Source organism: Ustilaginoidea virens, chromosome 1 (assembly GCF_000687475.1).
Source record: "Ustilaginoidea virens chromosome 1, complete sequence".
Lineage (NCBI taxonomy): Eukaryota > Fungi > Ascomycota > Sordariomycetes > Hypocreales > Clavicipitaceae > Ustilaginoidea > Ustilaginoidea virens.
Genome location: NC_057316.1, coordinates 4,953,451 through 4,975,513, shown reverse-complemented (window position 1 = coordinate 4,975,513; position 22,063 = coordinate 4,953,451). Strand labels below are relative to the sequence as shown.

Genomic DNA, 22,063 nt, shown 5'->3' with positions numbered 1-22,063 from the left:
CTGGAGCCTGAGCGTAGCCTGTAGCTATAGGTGTCGCTGGAAGCAAACGTTGGACAGCTGACAGCTGGTGCGTCGAGCTGCGTTTTGCCTGGCCCTTTGTACTCCTGCCGTACCGGTACGTCTGTCCGTCTGTCTACCTCGGTGCTGCGTACTGCGAGTAATGTATGCCATGTACCTCCAAAGGCAGCGCAGAATCACCGAGCAGAATCACCAGAATCACCAAAGGGAGGAGGCACCATGCATGTACCGTCAGAATATATGTACTGTACTGTACAGTATTTGAGCCCTGCCAACGCCAGCGAGCCCAGCGCCAGAGCTTTAGCGCGCCGGGGGCTTAGTTAGGCGAGTTTCAATGTGTTTTTTTTATTTTTATTTTTATAGGTTCAAATGTTCCCTGGAATGGGGGCGGCGGCGCTGGGTGCCCAGGCACCGCGGCTTGCCAAGGGTGGGGGGTCACATGACAGCCCTGCATGCATGCCCGTAGCCAGCAAAATAAAAAAGAATAAAGGGAAAAAAAAAAAAAAAAAAAAAGGAAAAAAAAGGAAAAAAATTGCTGCCGGGTCCTGGGGCGAGGCTACGCTGCCGACTGCAGACTGCAATCAAGCTGCAAACTGCGAGGCTGTGATGAACAAGCCACGGTGCGAGACTGCGAGTCACTGCGGAAGAAAAGAAGCGGGAAAAAGATTTTCGGCCGGCGCATCAGCATCAGCATCAGCATCAGCGTCAGAACCAGCATCAGAATCAGCATCGTCATCCTTACCAGCATCACCACCAGCATCATCATCATCATCACCACCATCATCAACAGCCGTCCGTCCGTCTCGCCATGGATGACTCGCCCAACGACGCCAGGTCCAAGGAGGTCGTCCGGCTATGGCGCGCGTGGAGGACGGTGCACGAGATGATTGCCGACCGGGTACGTGTCACGTCTTTGTCTTTGTCCTTGTCTTTGGAGGGGGGGGGGATGCTGACGACGACGCCCCCTTCTGCGCAGGAGTACGAGCTGGCCGAGGACGAAGTCCACATCTCGCTGGACCGGTTCCGCGACGAGTTCTGCAACCCCGACGGCTCCGTCAAGTATGTTGAGAGAGAGAGAGAGAGAGAGAGAGAGAGAGAAAACAAGTCCCAAGTCCCCCCTCCCCCTTTGGCCCCGGTGGCCAGGCCGGTTTACGGCACAGACGCGCAAAAGAAAAAAAGGCTGACCCAAAAAACCTCTCTCGCCCGCCCGCCCGCCCGCTCGCCAGCCGCTCCAAGCTCCAGTTCTCGGCGCGCCCGAGCGACGCCATGCTCAGGAAAAACACCCCCCCGGCCACGGCGGCCAACCCCGACCCCGTGCCCGACTGCGGCCCCGTCTGGGTCGAGTTCCTCGCCGACAAGCAGTTCGGCGTCGGCCAGATCCGCCAGTTCGCAAAGTACACCATCTCCAACAACTACAAGACGGGCATCATGGTCACCCACGTGCCCCTGTCGCCCGCCGCGCGCAAGTCGCTCGCCAGCGTCGAGAACCTGGCCAAGATTGAGTGCTTCCTCGAGGACGACCTGCTCGTCAACATCACCCACCACGAGCTGGTGCCCCGCCACGTGCTGCTGTCGCGCGACGAGAAGACGGCCCTGCTGAAGCGCTACCGCCTCAAGGAGACGCAGCTGCCGCGCATCCTGCAAAAGGACCCGGTGGCGCGCTACCTGGGCCTGAAGAGGGGGCAGGTCGTCAAGATTATCAGGGTGAGCGAGACGGCGGGCCGGTATGCAAGCTACAGGCTGTGCGTGTGAAGGACGGGACCTTGGGGGCCGGGCTTCTGGGAGATGTGTCGATGCCAGGCAAAAAAAAATAAAATTGGAACAAAATAAAAAAAAAATGTAGGTAGGTAGGTAGGTAGGTTGACGAGGGAATAATGTTGCTAGCAACCACCCCGAGACGGCGTTTTAGGGTGTTTATTTATTTATATATTTTTATCTATTGTTTCCCTTTCTGCGGTGCTTCTTCTTCGTCGTCCGTCTTTTTTCTTCTCGCTCACTAGAGGGGGTTTTCCCCGTCACAACCGTCCACTCCTTCCCGCGCTTGCAGCGTCCGTCAACCGAGCGGCATGGCGATGCAGCCATCGTCATCTCCCTTCCGTGTTGTGTATCCGAGCTGCTGAAACCCAGCTGGGAGTTTGTTTGTACGTCGTGGCGACGACATCACTGGCCTGCTGCGCTGCGCTGCGCTGCGCTGCGCTGCATGCACGGACAAAGACGGGGTCGCATGAAAAGATATTCGACAGGCACAACATGTCACAACGCGCGTCATATACATGTATGAACCATCCCGCAGTCTACATCATGACAAGGGTGATTTCGTACAGAGTACCCCAAGCCTATCCAACGCATCCGGCATGACGGCCCATCCCAAAAATGCCCCAAGATGCAAAACAGAAACAATCCAGCAGCGGCTCTCGCCAGGGTATATGCTAGTTGACCAAACCACGACAGCCAACCTACTCCATGTGCCCATCCGTGAAAAGCATAAGAAAGGAAAAAAAAGAAAGGAGAATGAAAAAAAAAAACACACACACACAATGCCACGCCAGAAAACCGCAGCGCCCCCTCTCACAGTTGAGCGATGCACAGTTTGCGTACCCTAGCCAGCCAGCACGCCAGCATGCGGTTCCGTCTTGCGGAATGGAACCAGGGAAGAAAAGGGAAAAAGAAAAAAGGCATCATAATGGCATGCAAAGACCACTCATCGTCGTTCATGACGCTATCCCCCCCAAAAAAAGAAAAAAAAAAAAAAAAACTCCCCCAACATGCCATCCCGGCAGGGGCATGTTGCCCAGCGGACGTGATTTCCGTTTGCTTCGTGTTGCTCATGGTAAATAACAAGTCATGGTGAACATATGGGCTGTATAGCGGGCAGTGAGCGAATATTCACTTCATCCCATGAATCGCCCTCGAGCTCTCATTTTAGCAAGCCAGCAGGGTCCATGAGTTCGAGAGATGGCTTGCTGTGACAAGTGACGGCTTGCACCTCCCGCGATTGGGGAATCGTCTGCAGCTCCGTGTCCACATCGCTTGATCTTGCTTTGGAGGTCCTGGCATTGAGCGGGCCGAGCAGGCCGCCCAAGTCCTGCAGCAGAGCTGTTGAGCCACGATGTATCCCGCTTTTGCTTGCCGAGGCCGGAGCCGGAGGCGGAGGCGGAGGCGCAGTGCCAGGTGAGGTCGGCGGGTCCGGCGCCGACGACGTGTAGCTGCCGCGCCTGCAGCTGCCACTACTACTACCCTTGACAGAGTCGTCCAGCAGGCCGCCGACGTCGAGAAACGACATGGCTCTCCTGCGACCGTGAAGAGCGGGCTTGAGGAGCGCGTCGTCCGGGAAGAGGGAGTCGTCGCTGCGCTCTGTTTGGCTGCGACGATTCGCGCCCTGCCAGTCGACGTCGGGAGCGAGATACTGGGCCATCATCACCCTTGGCGCGGGACCAATGCGCTCAACGTCGGCTCTGTCCAACTGCTCTCGCAGTTCGGGATCCACGCCCAAGCCCACATCCCTGAACAGGTCCTCGTCGCTGCCCCAATGACGGTGCAAAGCTGGTCTGCGGGGGTTGGTGCTCGTTCGATCAAACGAGTCGGCGGCCCCGGAATTGCGCCGAAACTTTTGCTTCTTGACTCCGCGATCCCGGACGAACGATCCCAGCACCAAGGCATTGGCGGCAGCAGTGGCGAAGAGCAGTTCGACGGACGCGAGGAGGGAGCGGTACTGCTGTCGGCCATGCTCATGAATAATCCTGGGCAGTCGAAAGACGGTGATGGCAACGACGCCCAAGCTCAAGGAAAACAAGAGAACTAGCTGCAACTTCCTCGACGCCGCCATGTTGCTCTTGAGGATGAGGGGAATCGGAAAGACGACGAGCAAGAGGTCCGTCAGGATGTTGCAGCAAGCCATGGTGATGAGCTGAACGTAGGCCTGTCGACAGCTGCCACCGGGATCTGGCAGCACCTGCCAGTAATGACTGAACGGATGACACTCGGTCAAGTCGCTGACGATGACTCCAACAAAGGTCAAGACCAGTGCCCAGCGGATGGCGACGAGGGCAACATGGTGCGACCGCTCCCAGGTAAGATCTGTTATTCGCTTGAGAAACTCGAGAATGCAGAACTTGAGCGTCCACAGGCTAGAAAGAAGAAAAGGGAAAAAGAAAGAAAAAAAAAGCCAGTCAGCAAAAAGTCGATGGAGACGCATTGTCGCACAGAGAAAAATGCTACGAAGCCAGCTTCATCATGATGCAAAGGGTCCAACATGTTTTAAGCGAAAAGTAAAAAGACAACAAGATGAGCCGAAGTAGAGTAAAATAGACCTACGTCGCGGCATAGAAAAATCGGCTGAGCAAAACCAGGCCGCTTGCGATGGCCTTTTGGCGCAGCTGCTCCGAAGACAGCTCGGCGGCGGCAAAATCGGCATTGTTGGTGCCGTAAGAGAGGACGTAGTGGACGCAGACCATGCGCAAATTAAGCGGAATCACGGCCAAGGCCGCAATCTTGTCCTCGACGAAGAGACGCTCCGTTCTTACAAAGCGGCCGCTAACACGCAGCAGGATCATGAGCGTGCAAAACGAGGTTGCCCACCAACATACCAGCAGCGTCGGTTTGTCGAGGCGGAAAGGACGAAGTTCCGGCGGATCTGAATACACCGACATGGCGCTAGGTGTCGCTCCGCGCCCGTCGAGCTTCAAAGCGGGCCCGACGAGCGAGGATGGGGAGGAAGAGGGAGGAAGAGGGAATTACAAAAAAAGGATGGCGTCGGGGGTTGTCTTTGTGATGAATATGCACTTCTCTCGGCGGAATAGGTCAAGTGAGTGGTAGTGGTAGAGTGAGAGAGGCGAGAAATAAGCTGGCTGCAAGTGCGACGACCTGTGGACCGAGACTCGCCGGATAATGAATGCAAATGCCGAATAGTCAATGTCAGGAAGAAATCATCGAGTCCCAGCAGCCGGGTAGGGTACGAGGGCCGTGGGCCGTGGGCCGTGTGCGCAACGAGACACCTTGGGTTATCGCCGTTTCGTTTATCTTGCTGTGTTTGCTCAGTCACCAACACGCCCACACCGCGGTGAGCATTCAATACGCCGTCAGATTTTTGCTTGGGTGGCGGTGAGGGCGACGGCGACGGCGACGGCGACGGCGACGGTCTGCTTCTGGGTTCTCGTCTGGTGCCTCTTGTCGGGTCGCGCTACCTGGAAAGAGAGAGAGAGAGAGTTGACATTGATGTGTTGTTGCAGGCGGCTGACTGCTGACTTGCAGGTTACCCAGAGCAATGGCACAGGCGGCCGGCCATTATTGATGTCTGTCGCGCTGCCGTGCTGTCGACGACTGTTGGCCTGAAACAGTGCGGTGGGCAAGCGAGTCGGGATGAGGGCTCGCGAGGCAGGAAAGCAATTATAAGGAGAAGAAAGAAGAAGAAGAAATGGAAAATAGAAGAAGAGTCTCTGGTATTTGATGCAGTTGACCCGGGCTTGGCCGTGGGCAACTGACGGCAGCCGTCAGTGACGGTTAGCCAACCAGCCAGCCAGCTGTGCAGCCAGCTGTGCAGCCAGCCAGCCAGTCAGCCAGTCAGCCAGTCAGTCAGTCCAGCAAATCGCCATCAATCCGACTGTCGGACTGCCCAGGTAGGGAAAGTCCCTACCCACGCTACTTACTTCCTTGACTGCCTGGTCGCGGGATGCGGATACGGGCTGGTACGGGCTCCGGAGTACTCCGTACCTTGCTTGGGTCAACGTACCTCCTAGCCCAAGGCAGGTTGGGCAGGTACTGTACCTAAGGTGGCACACCTACCGGTACGTACTTGGCGTTGCTGGTCGCGGGTTCTGAAACGTCGGCACAGACTAGCGGCGACTCCGCAAGTACAGTACGTGTCTAGTCTCTACTGTCTACTGCGTGTCTTTTGCCGTCATCTTTGCCGTCATCTTTGCCGTCATCTTTGCCGTCATCTTTGCCGTGGACTTGTGGTGGTGGTCTCGCCTCGCCCTCGGAGGCGGGGCGGGAGCAAGGATAACGGGTCCAGACTGCTTGCTGCTTGCTCTTGCTGCTTGCTGCTGTGCTGGCCTGGCCATCTAAATGAAGCGCAAACCGAGAGAGGGAGAGACGAGAGAGAGAGGGCGGCGCACTGTGCACTTGTGCAATCGCCTGCGCAAAGTCGAGCTGCCATTGACAGTGCTTTATTGCTGACAGCTGCTGACGGTTTGCCGACAGTTGTTTTGAACGTAAGCCCCACGCATGGCATTCAATGGCTTTTTTTTACATGCAAGTCAACCGGGGGGGGGGGAGGGGGGGGCAGCACCACACTTGCCAGCCCCACGTGCTACGCCACAGCCCCGCCCCGCCCCACTCGGGATGGCCAAGGTGCCCAGGGCCCAGGCGTCCTGAACTTGGCTGGATTGACTCGCTCTGCACTCGCTCTGCACTCGCTCCGCAGAAGTCAACGCACCGCACCGCACCGCAGGTCGTGGCGATCGCAGGCACTCCCCAGCCGCAAAAGCCAATTGATGCATGTGGGAAACCTGGTCGGCGCCGTAACCCGTGCACGTCGTACCCAGGGCAGGCAGCAGCCTCGGAAACGTCTGTGCGGTTTTGGCGACTTCCGATCGGTCTGGGTGCCAACGGGGGTTTGACGCCACGACGCCACGACGCCCAACCAAAAACGGCTGGCCGCCTTTGCTTTGCTAGCCCACCCTCCACTAGCCCACCCTCCACGTGCAGGGGCAAGTGGCAAGTGGCAAGTGGCAAGCGGCAAGTGGCAAGCGGCAAGTGGCAAGTGGCAAGTGGCAAGTGGCAAGTCCCCGGCAAGGCTGGCAAGGCTGGCAAGGCGGCTGATTGGCAGGTTGAGGAGAGGAGGCTTCCAACTCCTTGGTTCGTCGTCGGTTTTGCGCATCCATCCCTGGCGGTCGACCTACGGCGACAACTCGAGCCCATCCATCGGAGCTTGCTTTGACTGCATCAGCCGACGGAAGCAACCTTTATGTTGCCAGGCAGCAATGTGAGAGGTCGACTTATGTGCAGCGGACGGTCTCACGGAGCGCATCCGCATCCGCATCCGCATCCGCATCCGCATCGATTAGGGCTAATTTCGACCGCTGCCCCGCGGTGTGCCCTGCCCCCCGTGCAAGTACGCACTCTTGTGGCTTACCAGGTAGGTAGGTACCTAGGAACATGGCACCTTCTTCTTCTTCTTCTTCTTCTTCTTCTTCCTCTTCTTCCTCTTCTTCCACTTCTTCCACTTCTAGTCAGCCGCAGTGCAGTGAGTGCAGCCGTCCTCCACCGTTCCCCACGTGACATTGAGATTATATGTGGCCGCGACGCACGTGCAATCCCGCTGCTGGCGCTTAGCCCCAAGCGCCAAATGGGGCGGGAGAGGACCCGCCCTGCTCCGTACAATGCCCCCTCGCGCACGTGCTGCTACTCCGGACCCACTGGCAGGCAACTGCGGGTCAACAAGTCGGTCCAGTCTTGTCCCGTCGTCACGTAGACCCTGCAATTTGTTTTGTCCTGCTTGATGGGCTTGTCTTGGTGACGAGATTCGGACAAGACTCGGGCTTCGGGCCTGGGCTGCTCGGCAAAGTCGATGCAGTTGGTACGTTTTTAAACAAAAAAAGTCTTCCGACTTTGGCTCAAGCCCAGCAAAGCTGGAATGACATCGTGGCCAGGGGTGCAGCCCACCACCCTCTCCTACCCTACCCTTGTTCCTCCCCCCCTGCAAGCAAAAACTTGCTGCCGTCCTTTTCAGTAAAATGTCCTCGCTAGACTCCGATTGGCAAGACAGATCGGACGGCATGGCCAGGCAAAGGAAAGGAAGTCGTGTCGCGTGTCGCATGTCGCGTGTCGCACGTCAACGAGATAAGCTCGCTCTCCGGCCACCAGGACGTCTCTCCTCTCCCTACTCCATGCCCAACGCGTACACCGTGGCCCGAATCTGCTCCTTTCCTGCGGCGGACCAGTCGACGCTGGTCAGTTGCGCATCGCCCTCTTCCCCAAATCCCGACAACCCCCACATCTCGTCCACAACGGCGCTGCGAACCCTCGGCCAAGGGTGAGACAGGAGCGCGCCGAGGCGCTTCCTCGCCTGCTGCCTCCCGGCCCTCCCGGCCTCGGCGCCGCGCGCCTGCTCGACTCTTGTTGTCGTCGCAATCGCCCCGTAGACCTTGACGCAGGCCACCAGCTTTCGGACGCTGCCCGTCTTGTACCCTGCCCTCCGCGTGCACTCGCACAGGTCCGCCAGGTCGGTGCTCTCGCTGGCCTGCAGCAGGCCCACGTGGAACAGAAAGGCAATGATTTCCAGCGTGGGCACTGCCACGCGGTCGTCTGCGCGACGTGTCCGCAGATTCTGCACCAGCGAAGCGCAAACCAGCTCCAGGTGCTCCCGGGACGACTCGCAAAACCGCGTCAGCGCCGTGCGGCTCGCAACCACCAAGTCATCGTTGCCCGTGTCGGCCGACGTAACGAAGCCGGCCATCAGCTCCCCCATCCACTCGTCCTCGTCTCCTTCTTGAAACCCGAGTACCGTGCGCGAGGAGGATCCGGAGGCAACAAGGCCCAGCAGGGCCTCGAAATACTCCGTGCTTGACAGGGTCAGAGTTCGGAATCGCTCGGCGTCCCTTTTTTTTTTTTTTTTATACCCCAAAGTTAATGTCGCGGTCAGCAATGGGTTCTGTCAATTATCGAGAGGGCGCGTGCTTACCCGGCTTTCATCATCGCTCCAACCACGGCTTGCGCCTCCAAACGGACGCGGTCGAGCTTCTCGGCCGATAGACGTAGAATGCTGGGAATGAGCTTCTTGATGGCGCTTTGCAGACGCTCCGGGCGCGTCGGTGATGCAAACAGACTGCGGACCGCTCGCAACGCCTGTACGCGGACGTGTGAGCCAACATCGCCTCTTGCATTTGTGGTGTAGTCGTTTAAGCCCTCGACAAGAAGGCTGAGAAACCTGTCGGTGTGCGCTTGGAGCAGACTGCTGCGGATCAGGCTTTGCAGGATGGTGACTCTGGTGTCGACATTGTCGTCCTTTCCCCACCGACTTAGCAATGCCTGCGAGGCCACGTCCCGCTCGTCCGCGCCGTGATCCTGCTCGGCCGCCACGGGCTGTGCCATTGCCAAAGCGTGGAAATACCCTTTACCAGTCGTCAACGCTCGAGACGTGGGCTTGGCCCCCACCGTCGTGGCCCAACCCTGAAGCATGGTTTCCCGATCTTGGCTGGTTGAGAACACGGCCAGGGCTATTGCTGCTGTGGACGACAGTTGGACGGTTTCCGGCTCGTTCCGGCTCAACCACGACGGGATAACCTCCCGCAATGAAGTGAGCAGCCCATCTACGTTGTATCTCGACAGGTTGCTCGGGCTTACCCGTCGTTGAGAAGTAGCGGTGAGGAAGCTTTTCGGTTGAGCCGGCGATGAAGAATGCTGTCCGGTTTGCAGTGGCGTCAGTTCGGCCCGCTGGTCAAAGACGGCCAGCTGGAGTATCGGCATCGATGAAACAACCAGGCGGCTGACGCCCTCCGCGACGAGCTCCGGTTTGCGGTACTCGGTAACGCGACAGTCCTCAAGAGCGTCAGACACGAATGCCACGAGCTTGCGAATCAACAATGGTTCAGCCTCACTCGGCTCTCGGCTGTGTTGGATAGACGCTCCAATTCTGTCTACGACGGAGGCGAGGCAAAGCAGTAGTCCGTGTCTCTCCTCCACTTGCCGTTTAGCCAGCAAAGTTATCCGTTTCATGACCAGGTCCACCGAATGCGTGAGAGAAGACAAGACGTCCACGCCTTCCGCGGCAGCTCGTTCAGCAACGAGGGCACCCAACGCCTGTGCGGCCACCCTTCTAGACTGAGCGTCCACCTCTCCGATACCTCGCCATCCGAGAATGCCCTCAATCAGCGCCGTGCCGTATTGGATTGACAGTTCTGCCGCCTTGACAGCCACCTCCTCCACGGCCCTCGATCGTCTCGCCACGGCGTGATAGTCAACAACTTGCACCACCTCGATGCCTCGCTCCACCGCGTCGGGGTGGCGACCGATGAGTTCCTGCAACGCGGCAGAGGCACCGCGTCTGATGTTTCCCGAAGGGTCTAGAGATGCTGTAACAACCAACTCGGTACCCAGGACTTGCAGAATTGTGCTAGACGCAGGGTGCGTTGTCGCGGCGAATACAGACGTCGTCGAGACGTCGAGGAGCTCTTGCGTAGTATATCGTCGGGCAAGGGCCCAGATGCCGAAACAGGCAGCATCGCGAATGTTGGACCCGACGCTGGCTCCTGACATGCTCCGCTGCTCAAAGGACAAGCCCAGCAGTAGGGCATGGATTATGTCGGAGAGCTGCTTGGCAGGAGGCGATCGTCGGTACAGCAAATGGGCGAGGGTGAGAATCAAGCCGTGCCATTCTAGATTGTTAACGGACGACAGATTTCGGACGGGTCTTGTTTCTTTGCCACTGTCGGATGGCCGGGTCCACAGGACGTTCTTGTTCAACGACTCCAACACGGCTTCCACGACTTGGGCAGCCATGCCGGGGTCCAGCTTCAGTGTGATGACGCTCAGAGCCTTGCTGGCCGACAGCCGCACGGGTGTATCATTGTCCGACACGCTATCGAGGAGGTAGCCGACGGCCGTCTCGACCATGTCCGTGTTTGCCATGCTCTGCTGAGATTGCCGCAGCAAAGACACGGCAACGCAACGGATAATCTTGAGAATCACCTTTCTCACAATGGCGAGCTTAATGATGGATCTCGATAGGTCGTTGTTGCCGAGCGTGAGGTCGTGTATGCAGTAGAAGATGGGTGCGTGATACTGGTTCATATCCGACGTCTCTGCGGCGGATCCCAAAACCCCGGCCAGGAAGGACAATACCCCCAGGTAAAAATATACGGCCTGAAGCGGCGGCTCGTCTTTGCCGTGTCTGAGCGACCCGAGGGACCACCGGACCAGGGCATCCAACACCCCAGACTGCTGCATGTCTCTCCGCATGGCGACGCGAACCAACAATGCCTTGGCTGCATCCCTCTCTTTGCCTGGTGACGACAGATACTTGAGAGCCAGTGGCACAATCCTCTTGGTGATGCTCGGGAGGTTGCTGGGCCATTCGAACCCCTTTATGACCGCAGCATCAGACTCTTCCGTCTCCAAGGTGGAAATGGTGGAAAGGTCGAAGGGCGCCAGCAAGAGATGCGAGAGCCACAGAAGCACCACGTAGCGCTGCTCCCACTCCCATGCCGAGGGTGCGTCTTGCTTGGACTTTCCTTCAGCTTCCTCCATGGCAGACAGCAGCAACTCGAGGTACCTGGCTTCCGCATTCAGAAAGCGGACTATGACCTTTTCTCCTCGGACCTTGCAGAAAGCATAGAGGATCTTGCAGATGGCGTAGTCGGCAGGAACAAGGAGACCGGACGAGTTGCTGGACTTGGACTTTTTCGCTCTGCGCCTCGTCTGGGAATATTCCAGGTAGAGATGTGCCAGATAAGGGATCCATTTGGGGAGCTGGGGATCCAGGAGCTGTGGAAGCTCCTGGAACAAGTCCAGCACCTGCAAGGACAAGGTGAGCAACAAACCTAGCGCCCACCGAGGCAGAAAGTGTTGAAGAGCTAGCGAGAACTCACGGCGGTGGTTGAATCAAAAGTCTCCCTGGCCTTCACAAAGGACCGCCCATGAGCGCCTCCATTGCCGCCGGGCTTGCGAAAGCATGCAACGAGAGAGCGGTCAAGATCTGCAATCAAGTCGCCCGATATCTTTTGCAGCTTGATGTCAAGGTCTGCCTCCGGGGCATCCATAATCAAGGAATCCTGGAAAGATGGAACTGGAGGAACTTTGTAGCGGCAACGGCGCCCGAATGCCACCACTTTTGGCTCGAGCCAGACTCGGTTCACTGCATGTGTGCAGGGTCGATGGAAAGCGGTGGGAAGTCGTCGACCTGCTGTCACCAAGCGTTGAAGGATGGATGACTGGAGTCTTTGGAGTTTAGGGCTCGACCGCCCGCGCCTCTCCGTCCTCCCCGCTCCCACCTACCAGGTACCTTAGGTTGCCTGCCTTAAGTGCCTACCTACCTAGGTACCTACCTATGTACCTAAGGTACCTTACGTCGGGTGCCCTGCAACCCTAACAATCCCCTTACCTGTGTTAAGGTGCAGCTTTTGTATCGGACCCACTCTTTGCTAAACACCTACTAGGTACCCTCTTGGCAACTGGCTTACCTACCTGTCACCAAACTTTATCACTAAAATCCTTATACTAGGAATTCTGGCATTTCTAATACAGCTAATAAGTGATATCTTAAGAGTTAGTGATGACGCTTTTTCTATCTGCCTTTATCACTGCTATGTTGACAGCCTGATATAGTGGGAATAGCCTCACAGAGCTATGTGCCGGGCCCCACAGGTGTGATAAGTGCGATGTAGCTCTTTACAAGTCTGGAAATTGCCGGTACTTATACTATTATACTATGCACTTCCTAGTCTGCTAATATACCCTTTGACTTACTGTTTTCTACTGGCTTAAAACCTTGGTCCGTTACGAAAGCTGCCCCTTAACACAGTCAAAATGCAAAATTCCTTGCCAATGATACATAAAACGCCCGACTTGGATTGCAACGACTCGTCCCATTTAGTGCCTTTTCCCGCGCCAGCTACAGGCGAGCAGGACAAGGAGACGCATGCCACGCTCAAGTGATTGAAGGAGACAAATGTCCTGCTCAACTATCACCGCACCCGATAAAGTACTCGCCTGCTGTGTTGGGAGCGGCTGTCTAAAAACTCGGAAACACCAACAGACCGACCGACCCGGCCATGCGACAAAAGACGTCACGTCACGTCAGCCTCGACGGCGGTGGCTTTATGCACGCCACGCCGCAGTGATTACATGACCAAGGAACGGACGGGACGTCTCAAACTCAAACGCTTCCATCGACAGACGAAACGGCCCCCGTTCAGTTTCCGTCCCTTGCAACAAAAAGTACCGACTGCTCATCACACATGAAGCATGCATGTCCCTTGCGCACTGTGCAAAGCAATGGGGGTTCTGTTCCGAGGTGTGTCAAGAAAAAGCCAATTGCCAGAGCCATGCCAGCATCGCTCCCGCGTCGTGATTTCATCCACTCCTTCGCACATGATCCCGCGTGCATTCAGTTCCGAGCCCGAGACTCCTTCTCAGAACGCGGCAGGCAGTCCCTCATCTTCTTGATGAAAATTCAATGGCAGCAACCAAGACATCCAACGCACTGCTCTGCGTCGGACCTGTGGCATCAACATACGGCCCCGTCCAGGCCACCCCGAGCTGGTTGCGGTCGTTCCGGTCCTTTGCCAGGATGGAATCGGCATTGCGCAGGATGAATTGCTCAAACTCCCTGTGAGGAGCCACCTGGTTCAGGTATCTCAGGTTGCGAACAAAGATGCCCTTGAACTGTTGGCCATCCTTGCCGCAGTGGCCACCGCGCAGCTCGCACTTGTCCGTCTCCTCGAGGATTCCCTGAGGGTTCGAGAGGGCTTTGATGGCAGCTTTGGCAATGCGGACCGCTTTTTCGAGGTATGCGCCCTCCCCCGTTAGTCGAAAGAGTTCTGCGAGCCCTCCGAGAACAACGCCCTGGTTGTAGCTCCAGGTTTGCAGGCCGTTGTTGTTGCATTTCGAGTCCAGACCATCGTTTATCAGGTCCTTGGAATTGATCAGGCCGCTCTTCTCGAACCATTTCCACTGGTCGATTGCTGTGCGCAGGTAGGTTTCGTTTTGCGGCGCCCGGCGAGCCAGGAATGCCGCGACGGATAGATAGAGCTCGTTGGAAATGGCGTTGACGTATTTGCGCTCCTTGTTCCAGTAGATGCCGCCGCCGCAGTTGGTCCCTCGTCCCGTCTGCATATCGTTAAAGACGTCTTTGGCAGCCTCGAGGTATTGATAGTCACCGGTAACGTCGAACGATCTTATCAGAGCAAGAGCCCACCATCCCTCGTCATCGTAATACTCGTTGATGAAATGGGCAAAGCCTCGCTTTTCTATAAAGTCCCTCTTGCTCATGCAGCCCTTGTGATCCAGGCAGTATCTCGATGAAACCATGCCGTTCTTGGTCACGTCTTTTATCGTTTGGACGTTTGTCTTTTGTGCCTGTATAAACGTGTTGCGTATGTATCCGCCAAGATTGAGTCTGTTGGCTTCGGCCAGTCTCAGCGAGGCAAAGTCGGCCAAGGTCGTAAGAGAGTTCGCGCTGTTCCACCAGGCATCATCCCAGATGCCTGTTTGCACATTGTACCATTTCTGGTTCAGGGCATTGATTGCCGCCACCGCACTGTCGGTATAATGCTGAGCACTGGCTGCTTCCACGTGGATCCCGTTGGCTGCCAGAAAGATCCCTCCAGCGGTGGCTATATACCTCCAAAACTTGCCATCCATCATCATGCTGCTTCGAGGCTGCGGGAAAGAAAACCAGAGTTGATGAAAGGATGCAAGGCAGAGGAACAACAGATTGACTGCAAAAGCTGTAGAAGCCAGAGAAGCCGCCTATCCCCTTGGGTTATCCCTTGGTTTATCCCCTATACCAGAAAGGAAGGGGAAGGAGGATAGGATTGCCTGTAGCTGGCCAGAGAGACTGTGATCAACGTCGTACGCTCTTGCTCTCTTCCCTTATTTGGGCTGAAAGAAAAGTGAATCAAGATCGACAGGACTAGGACGTTCAATATTCAATGAAATCAAAGAGTAAAAGACGTCAGGACCGCAAATCCAATGGGGTGAAGCCTGGTGATATGAAAATGGGGGGAGCCAACGACGGCAATGGATGCATGATATACAATTTTAGAAACCAAGGCATTTTCGGGGCGGGAAGCACTCGAGGTGAGAGAGATGAACGCTTGCCAACTGTTACGAAATCAGTCCGTCTCCCTCAACCACTGTCCACCATCCATGATGGACGAGAGACCACGCTGACTACTCCGTATACGAGCGCACATAACATACCTACCTACACACGGATCGCCTGATGACACCATTGGCTATGTTTGTCACCCTGACACCCGGACCTTGAATCGCGTGCCGGGGTCAGGTTGAAAGCCAAGTCGGCTGCCCATTCTGCTAGCCATGGCTATTCGTGGGGGACGTCCCAGGTGGCGTCCTTTGCTGGGTGTGTTGGTGAGCGCCGGGCAACATTGGCGAGCGCAGGCGTGCCAGATTCTTCTTCCTACAGGTACTGCCTCATGAAGTCATGCTTGACTTTGACTTGACCCCCCGGCTGAGCCTGTCTAACATTGGCACGCCGGCGCGTCCACTGCAACCCCCGACCGGACGGTAGCCTCCCGATAGAGCCAGGGGAGGCCGGAACTTGATTGGCGAGACCAGAGGGTTTCGCGCCAATTTGGGACAAGGTCCTGGTCCCCGGACTCCTGGCGGCAAGCAGCCCAAACCCGAACTTTGACAGCTCCCAGCTCAAACTTGCTATTTGGCAAGTTTCTCCGCATTGCCCCCTGTGCCGGCAAGCTGGAACAATGGAGCGGAGCCTTACCAATATGCCAGAAGGGCCCAGTTGGGATGCTCCATCTTGATCTTGACGCAGCCACAGCAAAGGCCAAAAGAATGCCCCTGCGATTGCCCGCCACAGTAAAAATGATATCACAGGGTCATGGGTCTAGTTGTGATCTGTGCAACGAACCGAAAATAAGAAAGGGATTCAGGGATTTTCGCGCAGCAAAAGCATGCATCATTTCCTCAGCAACCCTCTCGACTTGGCAGGTCCTGGTCCAGTTGTAGTCGTCTGACACTGTTCGTAATGGACAGCGACATGAACACGCTGTGCTAATTGATATGCGGGGGGGTGCGGCGAATGGATGGATGGATGGATGGATGGATGGATGGGAAGAGGGTTTGGGGTTGGTTGGTTGGTTGGTTGGTTGGTTGGGGGGCGGCTGCTGCGTCCGTCCCGACTGACTCCCAAGCCTGGCCGTGAATTGTTTGATGGCCCGATTGAATCAGGCACGGGTGTTTCAGCGGAAGATGACCTCTTTCACGGCGAGTGCGAGAGCGAGAGCGAGAGCTGCCCAAGTCCAGTTGCTTTGCCCTGGGCTTGGTAGCTTGGCGCTTAAGCCTTGAATGTTCCAAGCCCCCGACCGCCACTGCCGCTGATCGTGCCCTCGTCTTCTGATGCGTATCCCGACTTTTTGTGATTATCGAATTGCCCTTGTTCCCGTGCTGTCACCGACAGTAGGCATGAATCAAGTCAATCGACGCCAGGGTGCTGCTCCACGTGCAGCAAGCCAGAAACCCCGTGTTAGGTCTGTCCCTGGAATCCTGGAATACACACGGTCGCTGCAAGTGCGTATACTCTCCGCTTGCAAGCGCATGTGTAAACAAATGCAGGTGACGGCTGCATGCGCACAATGTCGTCAAACATGCATGGGGCTATATAGCCCAAGGAGTTGATCACAATCCCAACCGGACTGGTTTTTGACTGGCCTCCAATTGCGGTAGGCAAAATAGGTTTGGGAGCAAGGTCAGACATGATTCCACTCTCGAGTTGTACTGAAGCGTGGTCATTCCGTCGAGTTGCGGGAGCGGTGAAGTCGTCGATGCCATCGATGCAACAACATGTACCACCCCAGTTGCATGCGAGAGTTGCCAGGCAGGTGAGAGGGCAAAGCACGCAGTCGAAGTCGACACAAGCGGCTCGGCATCTCGACGAAGACGGGGGCGCACAAGTCGTATTGGCGGATGAAATAGCATGGCACAGGGCATGGAAACCTGTAGTAAGCTTGTTGGGTGCCAGTGCTCGTTTTCCCGTCGAGGCCAAACTGCCGCATCAGGTGGCGGACAAGTCGGTTGAACGACGTCGTCCACCGCCATGAGGCCACGTGCACATGGTGCACGACTACGCATAACACGTTGGCGCCTTTGGAACAAAAGAAGAAGCCTGCTTGATGTTGGGTTACATTGACGGACAGATTTTGCAGAGCGTGGAGCAGGAGGTAGGTGCCGACTTGTCGGGTACTTGCTTACCTACTCGTTGGCAGCCTTGATGGCCATGTCGAAGTCGAGGTCGAGGTCGAGTTTCGAGGTCGAGGTCGAGGTCGAGGTCGAGTTTCGAGGCAGCTTGCTTGATGGGGTCGTGTTGAGAGCATTTTTCGAGTCAATTGCTTTTTTGGCTCTCTCCGTTTCTTCTTCTCCCCCACCCTCAGACGTCTTTTCAACCAGGTGCCCGGGTTGCATTGGCAGATGATGAATGTCAAGTGAGGACCGACTCTTTCCTTTTGCTTTTGCTTTTGCTTTCTTCCGGCTTGTTCCCCACCTTGGACTAGTAGGATCGACTAGTAGGATCGACAAGACGTCAAACGTTCTTGCCTTTTTCAGAGGCTCATTTCCTCCGCACCTGCCTGACACGCCGGCTCGGCGGCTTTTAGTCCGAAGCCCTCAAGTCGCTTCTCGGACTTGGCGTGCCAGGATATCACGAGGAGTGCTCAGGAGTCAGTCACCAGCCTGTCCCCTATTGTTGGCGCAGCCGCCAAGTCTCGAGCCAGGGCGATCAGTGGCAAGGCAAGGCAAGGCAAGCTTCTAGTCGCAGCCAAATGTGCTCTTCGCAGTAATAGGATTGACATGTCAAAGCAAGCCCGGGGTGTAAAATCAGTGTCAAGGCAAGCTTCTAGTCGCAGCCAAATGTAAATGTGCTCTTCGCAGTATAGGATTGACATGACAAAAGCCAAGAGGGGGGGGGGGGGGGGCCTTTTGCCATCCATCGTCCCGACTCCAGCTACGTTGTGGACTTGCAACACATGCCAGCTTCATTCACTCATCACGCAAGTCGCGTTGACATCGCAGTACGGTGCTGTAATGCACGGCTCACTACCCAACTAGATCAAGGTACCAAAAAAAAAAAAAAAAAAAAAGATTGCATCAAACCATCAACTACCAATGCGAAACCGTAAACCGTCAGACAGGGTATATCGTTGGGTACATCAATCATCTAGAAAGCCAGAGAACTGGCGTCACGCGACATTCTACGCATTGCGTTGGGGTATCCGTATCCCTCAAAGCTGAAGCCTTGTACAAGAATCGTGGATCTCTCTTCCTCCCGTCGTTTTCATATAAAGTCTGATGCTGTACATTAGATACTGGGGCGGCTGTTTCAGAAAAGACCAGTCCATTTCAGAGCGTCACTTACTACCCCTTGAGAAGCTAGAGCTGTACTGACTTGCCAGTGTTTCACGGCTGCTCGTCGACTCCGCGATGCTGGGTGGTCGGCCGGGTACCCGTTTTTTGGAAGACGAAAACTTGGACAGCACCGAGGACGGCTTGTTCTTTTCGCTGGACAGAGTGGAGGCACGGTCTGAGCCTTCAGTCTTGAGTTCCTGAATCGTGCATGGTTCCAGGAAAGCCTTGGGGAAAATGCCCCATTTGCCCTTCGCGTTGGTGCCAGACCAGCACCAAAACTCCGGGTAGGGGTCTAAGGGCCGCATTTGGTCAATCTCCGGGAGCCATGTAGCTTTGTTGGCTTGCGTCACCGGGGCATGCACTTACAGCTGATGTTGGTGATGGCCTCGTTCTTGTCAAACTTCAACCACAGGCTCTTGTCTTTCTCTTTGTCCTTTTGTTGGAACTTCCACCTAGCCTTGGCGCGAACTATGCTGCTGCCTCCCATCTTGATGTCTTCGGGGGCAGGTGGGTCGAGCTTGATGATGTCGGCGGGCGCGGATGCGTAGACGCCGTCATGCCATGCAAAGATCCATTCGCCCTTGTGCTTCTCGGGCCAATCTATTCCCGTCAACTTGGCGCCGTGGCAGAGCTCCAAGGCGGGGCTTCTGTCGAACAAGAGACGTTGGCCATACAGTTTTCGCGATTGGTCCTTGGCAACGCCCGTGGCCTTCCCAACGATTTGCGACACGTTCAGCTGCGCAGCATGGGCTGCGGGTGGCTCCAGAAAGTGAATATCGTAGTCGTTCCTCAGATGCGCAGGGATGCTGCCTCCGTCCAGGACGGCGATGCCAGGGACCTCGGGCAGCGGCCTTGGATGGTGAGACAAGTGATGGAAAAGAGCCTTTGAGTTGGTAAAGACCGTGGCATCGCTCTCATCTACAGTACGGCCTGCCCGCACGCAAAACACGCACGCGTACAAGACATCATCAACTCGCCTGGCAGCTAAATGACTCTTCTGCAGAAACCGCAGGCGGTAGTTGATGCCACTTTTGTAAAAGTTGCCCTTGTCTAGAGAGAGACGTAGCGTCAGTTCTGTCGTCTGAAGCGTTTGCGACAGACAGTATTGCGTACCTTCCTTGTTGACGTCGGCCTCGATTTGAGAAAAATCAAGCTCGAACAAGCAGCCTGTGCATTTCGCCACGGTGGTGGCTGTGGAAAATCCCTGTGCATGCCATGTGGTAAGAGAAATGACCATTCCGCCCTCCGGACTCCGTGGGATCCCTCAACTTACAGGCCTCTTTGTCTTCTTTACTCCAATTTCACCCCTGACGACCTCTTTGGCACCTTCACAAAATCCTTTGTACTTGAAAAAGGTGCTGCTCGGCCCAATAGTGCAGTCTTTTTTGGAGAGAATGACTTGAGCTTCAGCGCTCACGGCTTCCGGCTCGACTGGAATTAATCCAGACTCCATCTCAGCCTTGGGCAGTTTCGAAGCTGCGTCAAGCCCCGGAGAGCCCCTAGGTATACTAGTTCCAGAACGAGGACTAAGAGTCGGACTGTTCTTTACACCGCCATAATGGCGAGAAGGTGGCGGGGATGGGAGAGGCGCACTTGGGGGTTTTCTCAGAGCTTCATATTGTCGACCCATATCTTCGACTCGTCTGGTGACCGAGCCGCTGGGAACTCTCCTTCCAAGGGGTGGAAGAAAAGGCCGCAGTTGTAGTGGTTGGATATTATAACGTGGCCCGTGACTCATTGACAGGATACCCTCTTCAGGAATGGTTGGAGACAGTGTGGATAGTTTTGAACGGGAGGTTGCAATACTGGTGGCAGTTGAAAAACTCGACTGCGTGCTAGACCCGGAGTGTCGGTAGTCGCTGTAATCTTCAGTATCATTATCGGACATTCCCACCACACTTGCAAAGGATTGCTCTGAGCCTCGCAGCTGACCCTGCGGGCTAATAGAACAAACTGGAGAAAGGGCTGGGTCGACGGGCGACTCGGATCTGAATATCGTTGACCTCTGATCAACTAGGCTTTGATCGTCCCATTTTCCGTCGTCAAGGTAATGCGAGGCGTGGGGATCCCACGCATCTGCTGAGGGCGGTCGCGGAGGTGCTGGTATAGGCTGCTCAGAGGGAGAGGCTATCATGTCTTGTTGCTCTCCGGCACTCAAGGTGACTTGTGGCACGTGGCTTTCCATTTCGGAGAGTTGGCTGCTTGATATCAAGCGAAGCAATTCCGTTGTAGCGTCCTTGACTTCTGGATGCTCCACCACGGATGGAGCATCGGTGTGAAATGCCGCCATTGATGCTTGTGGTGATGGGATCAAAGGAAAAGAATGTTGCGGGGTTGGCTGGATTGGAGAAAGAGTTGATGGGTGCGGAGAGGAGGGAGGCGATAGCTGGGAGTAAAGTAGACTGGACGCTTCGAGTTTCATGGTGATTAAAAGATTATATACCTTGGGCGCGGCCTCGCGATTCAGAGCCTGCAGCTCTTGAAACTTGACTGCGTCAAAGGTGTCGGGGTCTATATAATCCTCGAAATCCCATAGCAAATCGGTGAGCTGTTTCCGACACTCGGTTATCTCATCTGTTTGGCAAGGTGAGAATCAGCTGGCTTTGCTTCATCAAGGCTGATGAAGGAAACTCATATGGATGTGTAGCAGTGACGATTAACGAGGTCAAACCCGCGCATATTGCGAAAGAAATGAACAGGGGGCCAAGAAAAAAAGAAGAAGAAAAAAAAAAGGGGGGGAGAAAAGAAAGCTGCTCACCGTTTTCCTTGAGCGCGATAATGAAAGCATTGCCGTATTCGTTGTGTAGCTTCCTGCAGCTTGTTTCGATGCGTGAAAGTCCTCTCTCGCCAACTTTGACGAGGCGCTCTGCTTCTTTGATCATGTCTTGGCGGCAGTCTCGCGCATTCGCATTCGCATTCGCATTCGCATTCGCTACAGCCTGCTTTCCCTTTTCGACCACCTCGCGGAAAGGTTGAATAACGAGTTCGTCGACGATATCCATCATGAAGCACAAACTCCCAAGTTGGGGGGTTGCTGGGGAGGTGGGAGGGGGAAAGGTGCGCAGAGAGCTGGCAGTTCAACCAACACACAAGAATCCCGCCAAGTGGCCTGTGACAGGCAGCGGATGCCTCTCTGATGAGTTCGCGTGCCAGCAGCTCCCGCACTACTACTCTTATATCGTCAAGGCTGGTCGGTTGAAGACGGGGGTTGTTGTGCATGCGTTTGGGGAACCTTTTTGCCGTGGCTTCTGAAGGGATTCCGTAGAACAGCTCAATGTGAGATGCGATTGACTATCGCCAATCCAGTCGGTCGGTTGCAGGATCACACCGAGCCAAGTAAGTATCCTAGAGTGTGAGAAACAAAACAAAGAGGAGTCAAGGCGAGGACGGGAAAAGAAGAAGCAGACTAATAATAAGAAGGTAGTTACCTACCTCTTACGTTAGGTACCTACCTACCTTTTTACTGTAGGAGCACGGCTGGACAAAATAGGTACCTACCTGATGGGCACGAACACCAACATGTACGTAAGGTACTCTGTAGGTGAGGTACCTAAGGTACCTATAGTACCTTAGGTACCTAGGTAGTAAGCTGCGGGAAACTTGGTGTCATGTCATGGGTGCCTGCCGCGCTCGAGAGTCTCGATTGATTGCGCAAACACCAAACACACAGCACCAAACGGCACCAAACGGCACCAAACGGCACCAGCCCCCTCCTCCTCCTCCTTCCTCTCTTCGCTTCTTCCCCCTTCCCTTTTGTTGCGAACTTGTGCATCCCATTCGAATGAGGCTCCATAAGGCCGGGCAAGGCAGACATGGGGGTTCGTTCAGGACCTCCATGCCTTGCCTCGGTAAGCGACGAGGGGTTGGATGGCGGGGCCCTGGTGGCGATTGGATGAGGCCTGGCTGCAAGACTCCCCTGTCCGATAGCCGTGAATCCGTAAAAAACCCG

General features: G+C 55.6%; 5 protein-coding genes across 5 annotated transcripts; 1 reads left to right on the top strand and 4 right to left on the bottom strand.

The window, feature by feature from the left end:
* Window positions 1-826: 826 nt before the first annotated feature.
* On the top strand, window positions 827-1,770 carry UV8b_01104 (uncharacterized protein; the record flags this gene model as incomplete). The annotated part of the gene is made up of 3 exons (XM_043138602.1): window positions 827-916; window positions 995-1,077; window positions 1,245-1,770. 3 exons carry the CDS (start codon window positions 827-829, stop codon window positions 1,768-1,770), a joined length of 699 nt encoding a protein of 232 aa, XP_042994536.1.
* A 1,165-nt stretch (window positions 1,771-2,935) lies between these two features.
* Window positions 2,936-4,667, bottom strand: UV8b_01103 (uncharacterized protein; the record flags this gene model as incomplete). The annotated part of the gene is made up of 2 exons (XM_043138601.1): window positions 2,936-4,145; window positions 4,333-4,667. 2 exons carry the CDS (start codon window positions 4,665-4,667, stop codon window positions 2,936-2,938), a joined length of 1,545 nt encoding a protein of 514 aa, XP_042994535.1.
* Window positions 4,668-7,897: 3,230 nt separating this feature from the next.
* UV8b_01102 (uncharacterized protein) lies at window positions 7,898-11,774 on the bottom strand (the record flags this gene model as incomplete). The annotated part of the gene is made up of 3 exons (XM_043138600.1): window positions 7,898-8,615; window positions 8,699-11,529; window positions 11,604-11,774. 3 exons carry the CDS (start codon window positions 11,772-11,774, stop codon window positions 7,898-7,900), a joined length of 3,720 nt encoding a protein of 1,239 aa, XP_042994534.1.
* Window positions 11,775-13,167: 1,393 nt separating this feature from the next.
* Window positions 13,168-14,382, bottom strand: UV8b_01101 (uncharacterized protein; the record flags this gene model as incomplete). Its single annotated transcript, XM_043138599.1, has 1 exon — window positions 13,168-14,382. The coding sequence occupies one exon, from the start codon at window positions 14,380-14,382 to the stop codon at window positions 13,168-13,170; it is 1,215 nt and encodes a 404-aa protein (XP_042994533.1).
* Window positions 14,383-18,043: 3,661 nt separating this feature from the next.
* On the bottom strand, window positions 18,044-21,119 carry UV8b_01100 (uncharacterized protein; the record flags this gene model as incomplete). The annotated part of the gene is made up of 6 exons (XM_043138598.1): window positions 18,044-18,054; window positions 18,125-18,406; window positions 18,481-19,164; window positions 19,228-19,318; window positions 19,388-20,688; window positions 20,873-21,119. 6 exons carry the CDS (start codon window positions 21,117-21,119, stop codon window positions 18,044-18,046), a joined length of 2,616 nt encoding a protein of 871 aa, XP_042994532.1.
* Between the last annotated feature and the right edge of the window lie 944 nt (window positions 21,120-22,063).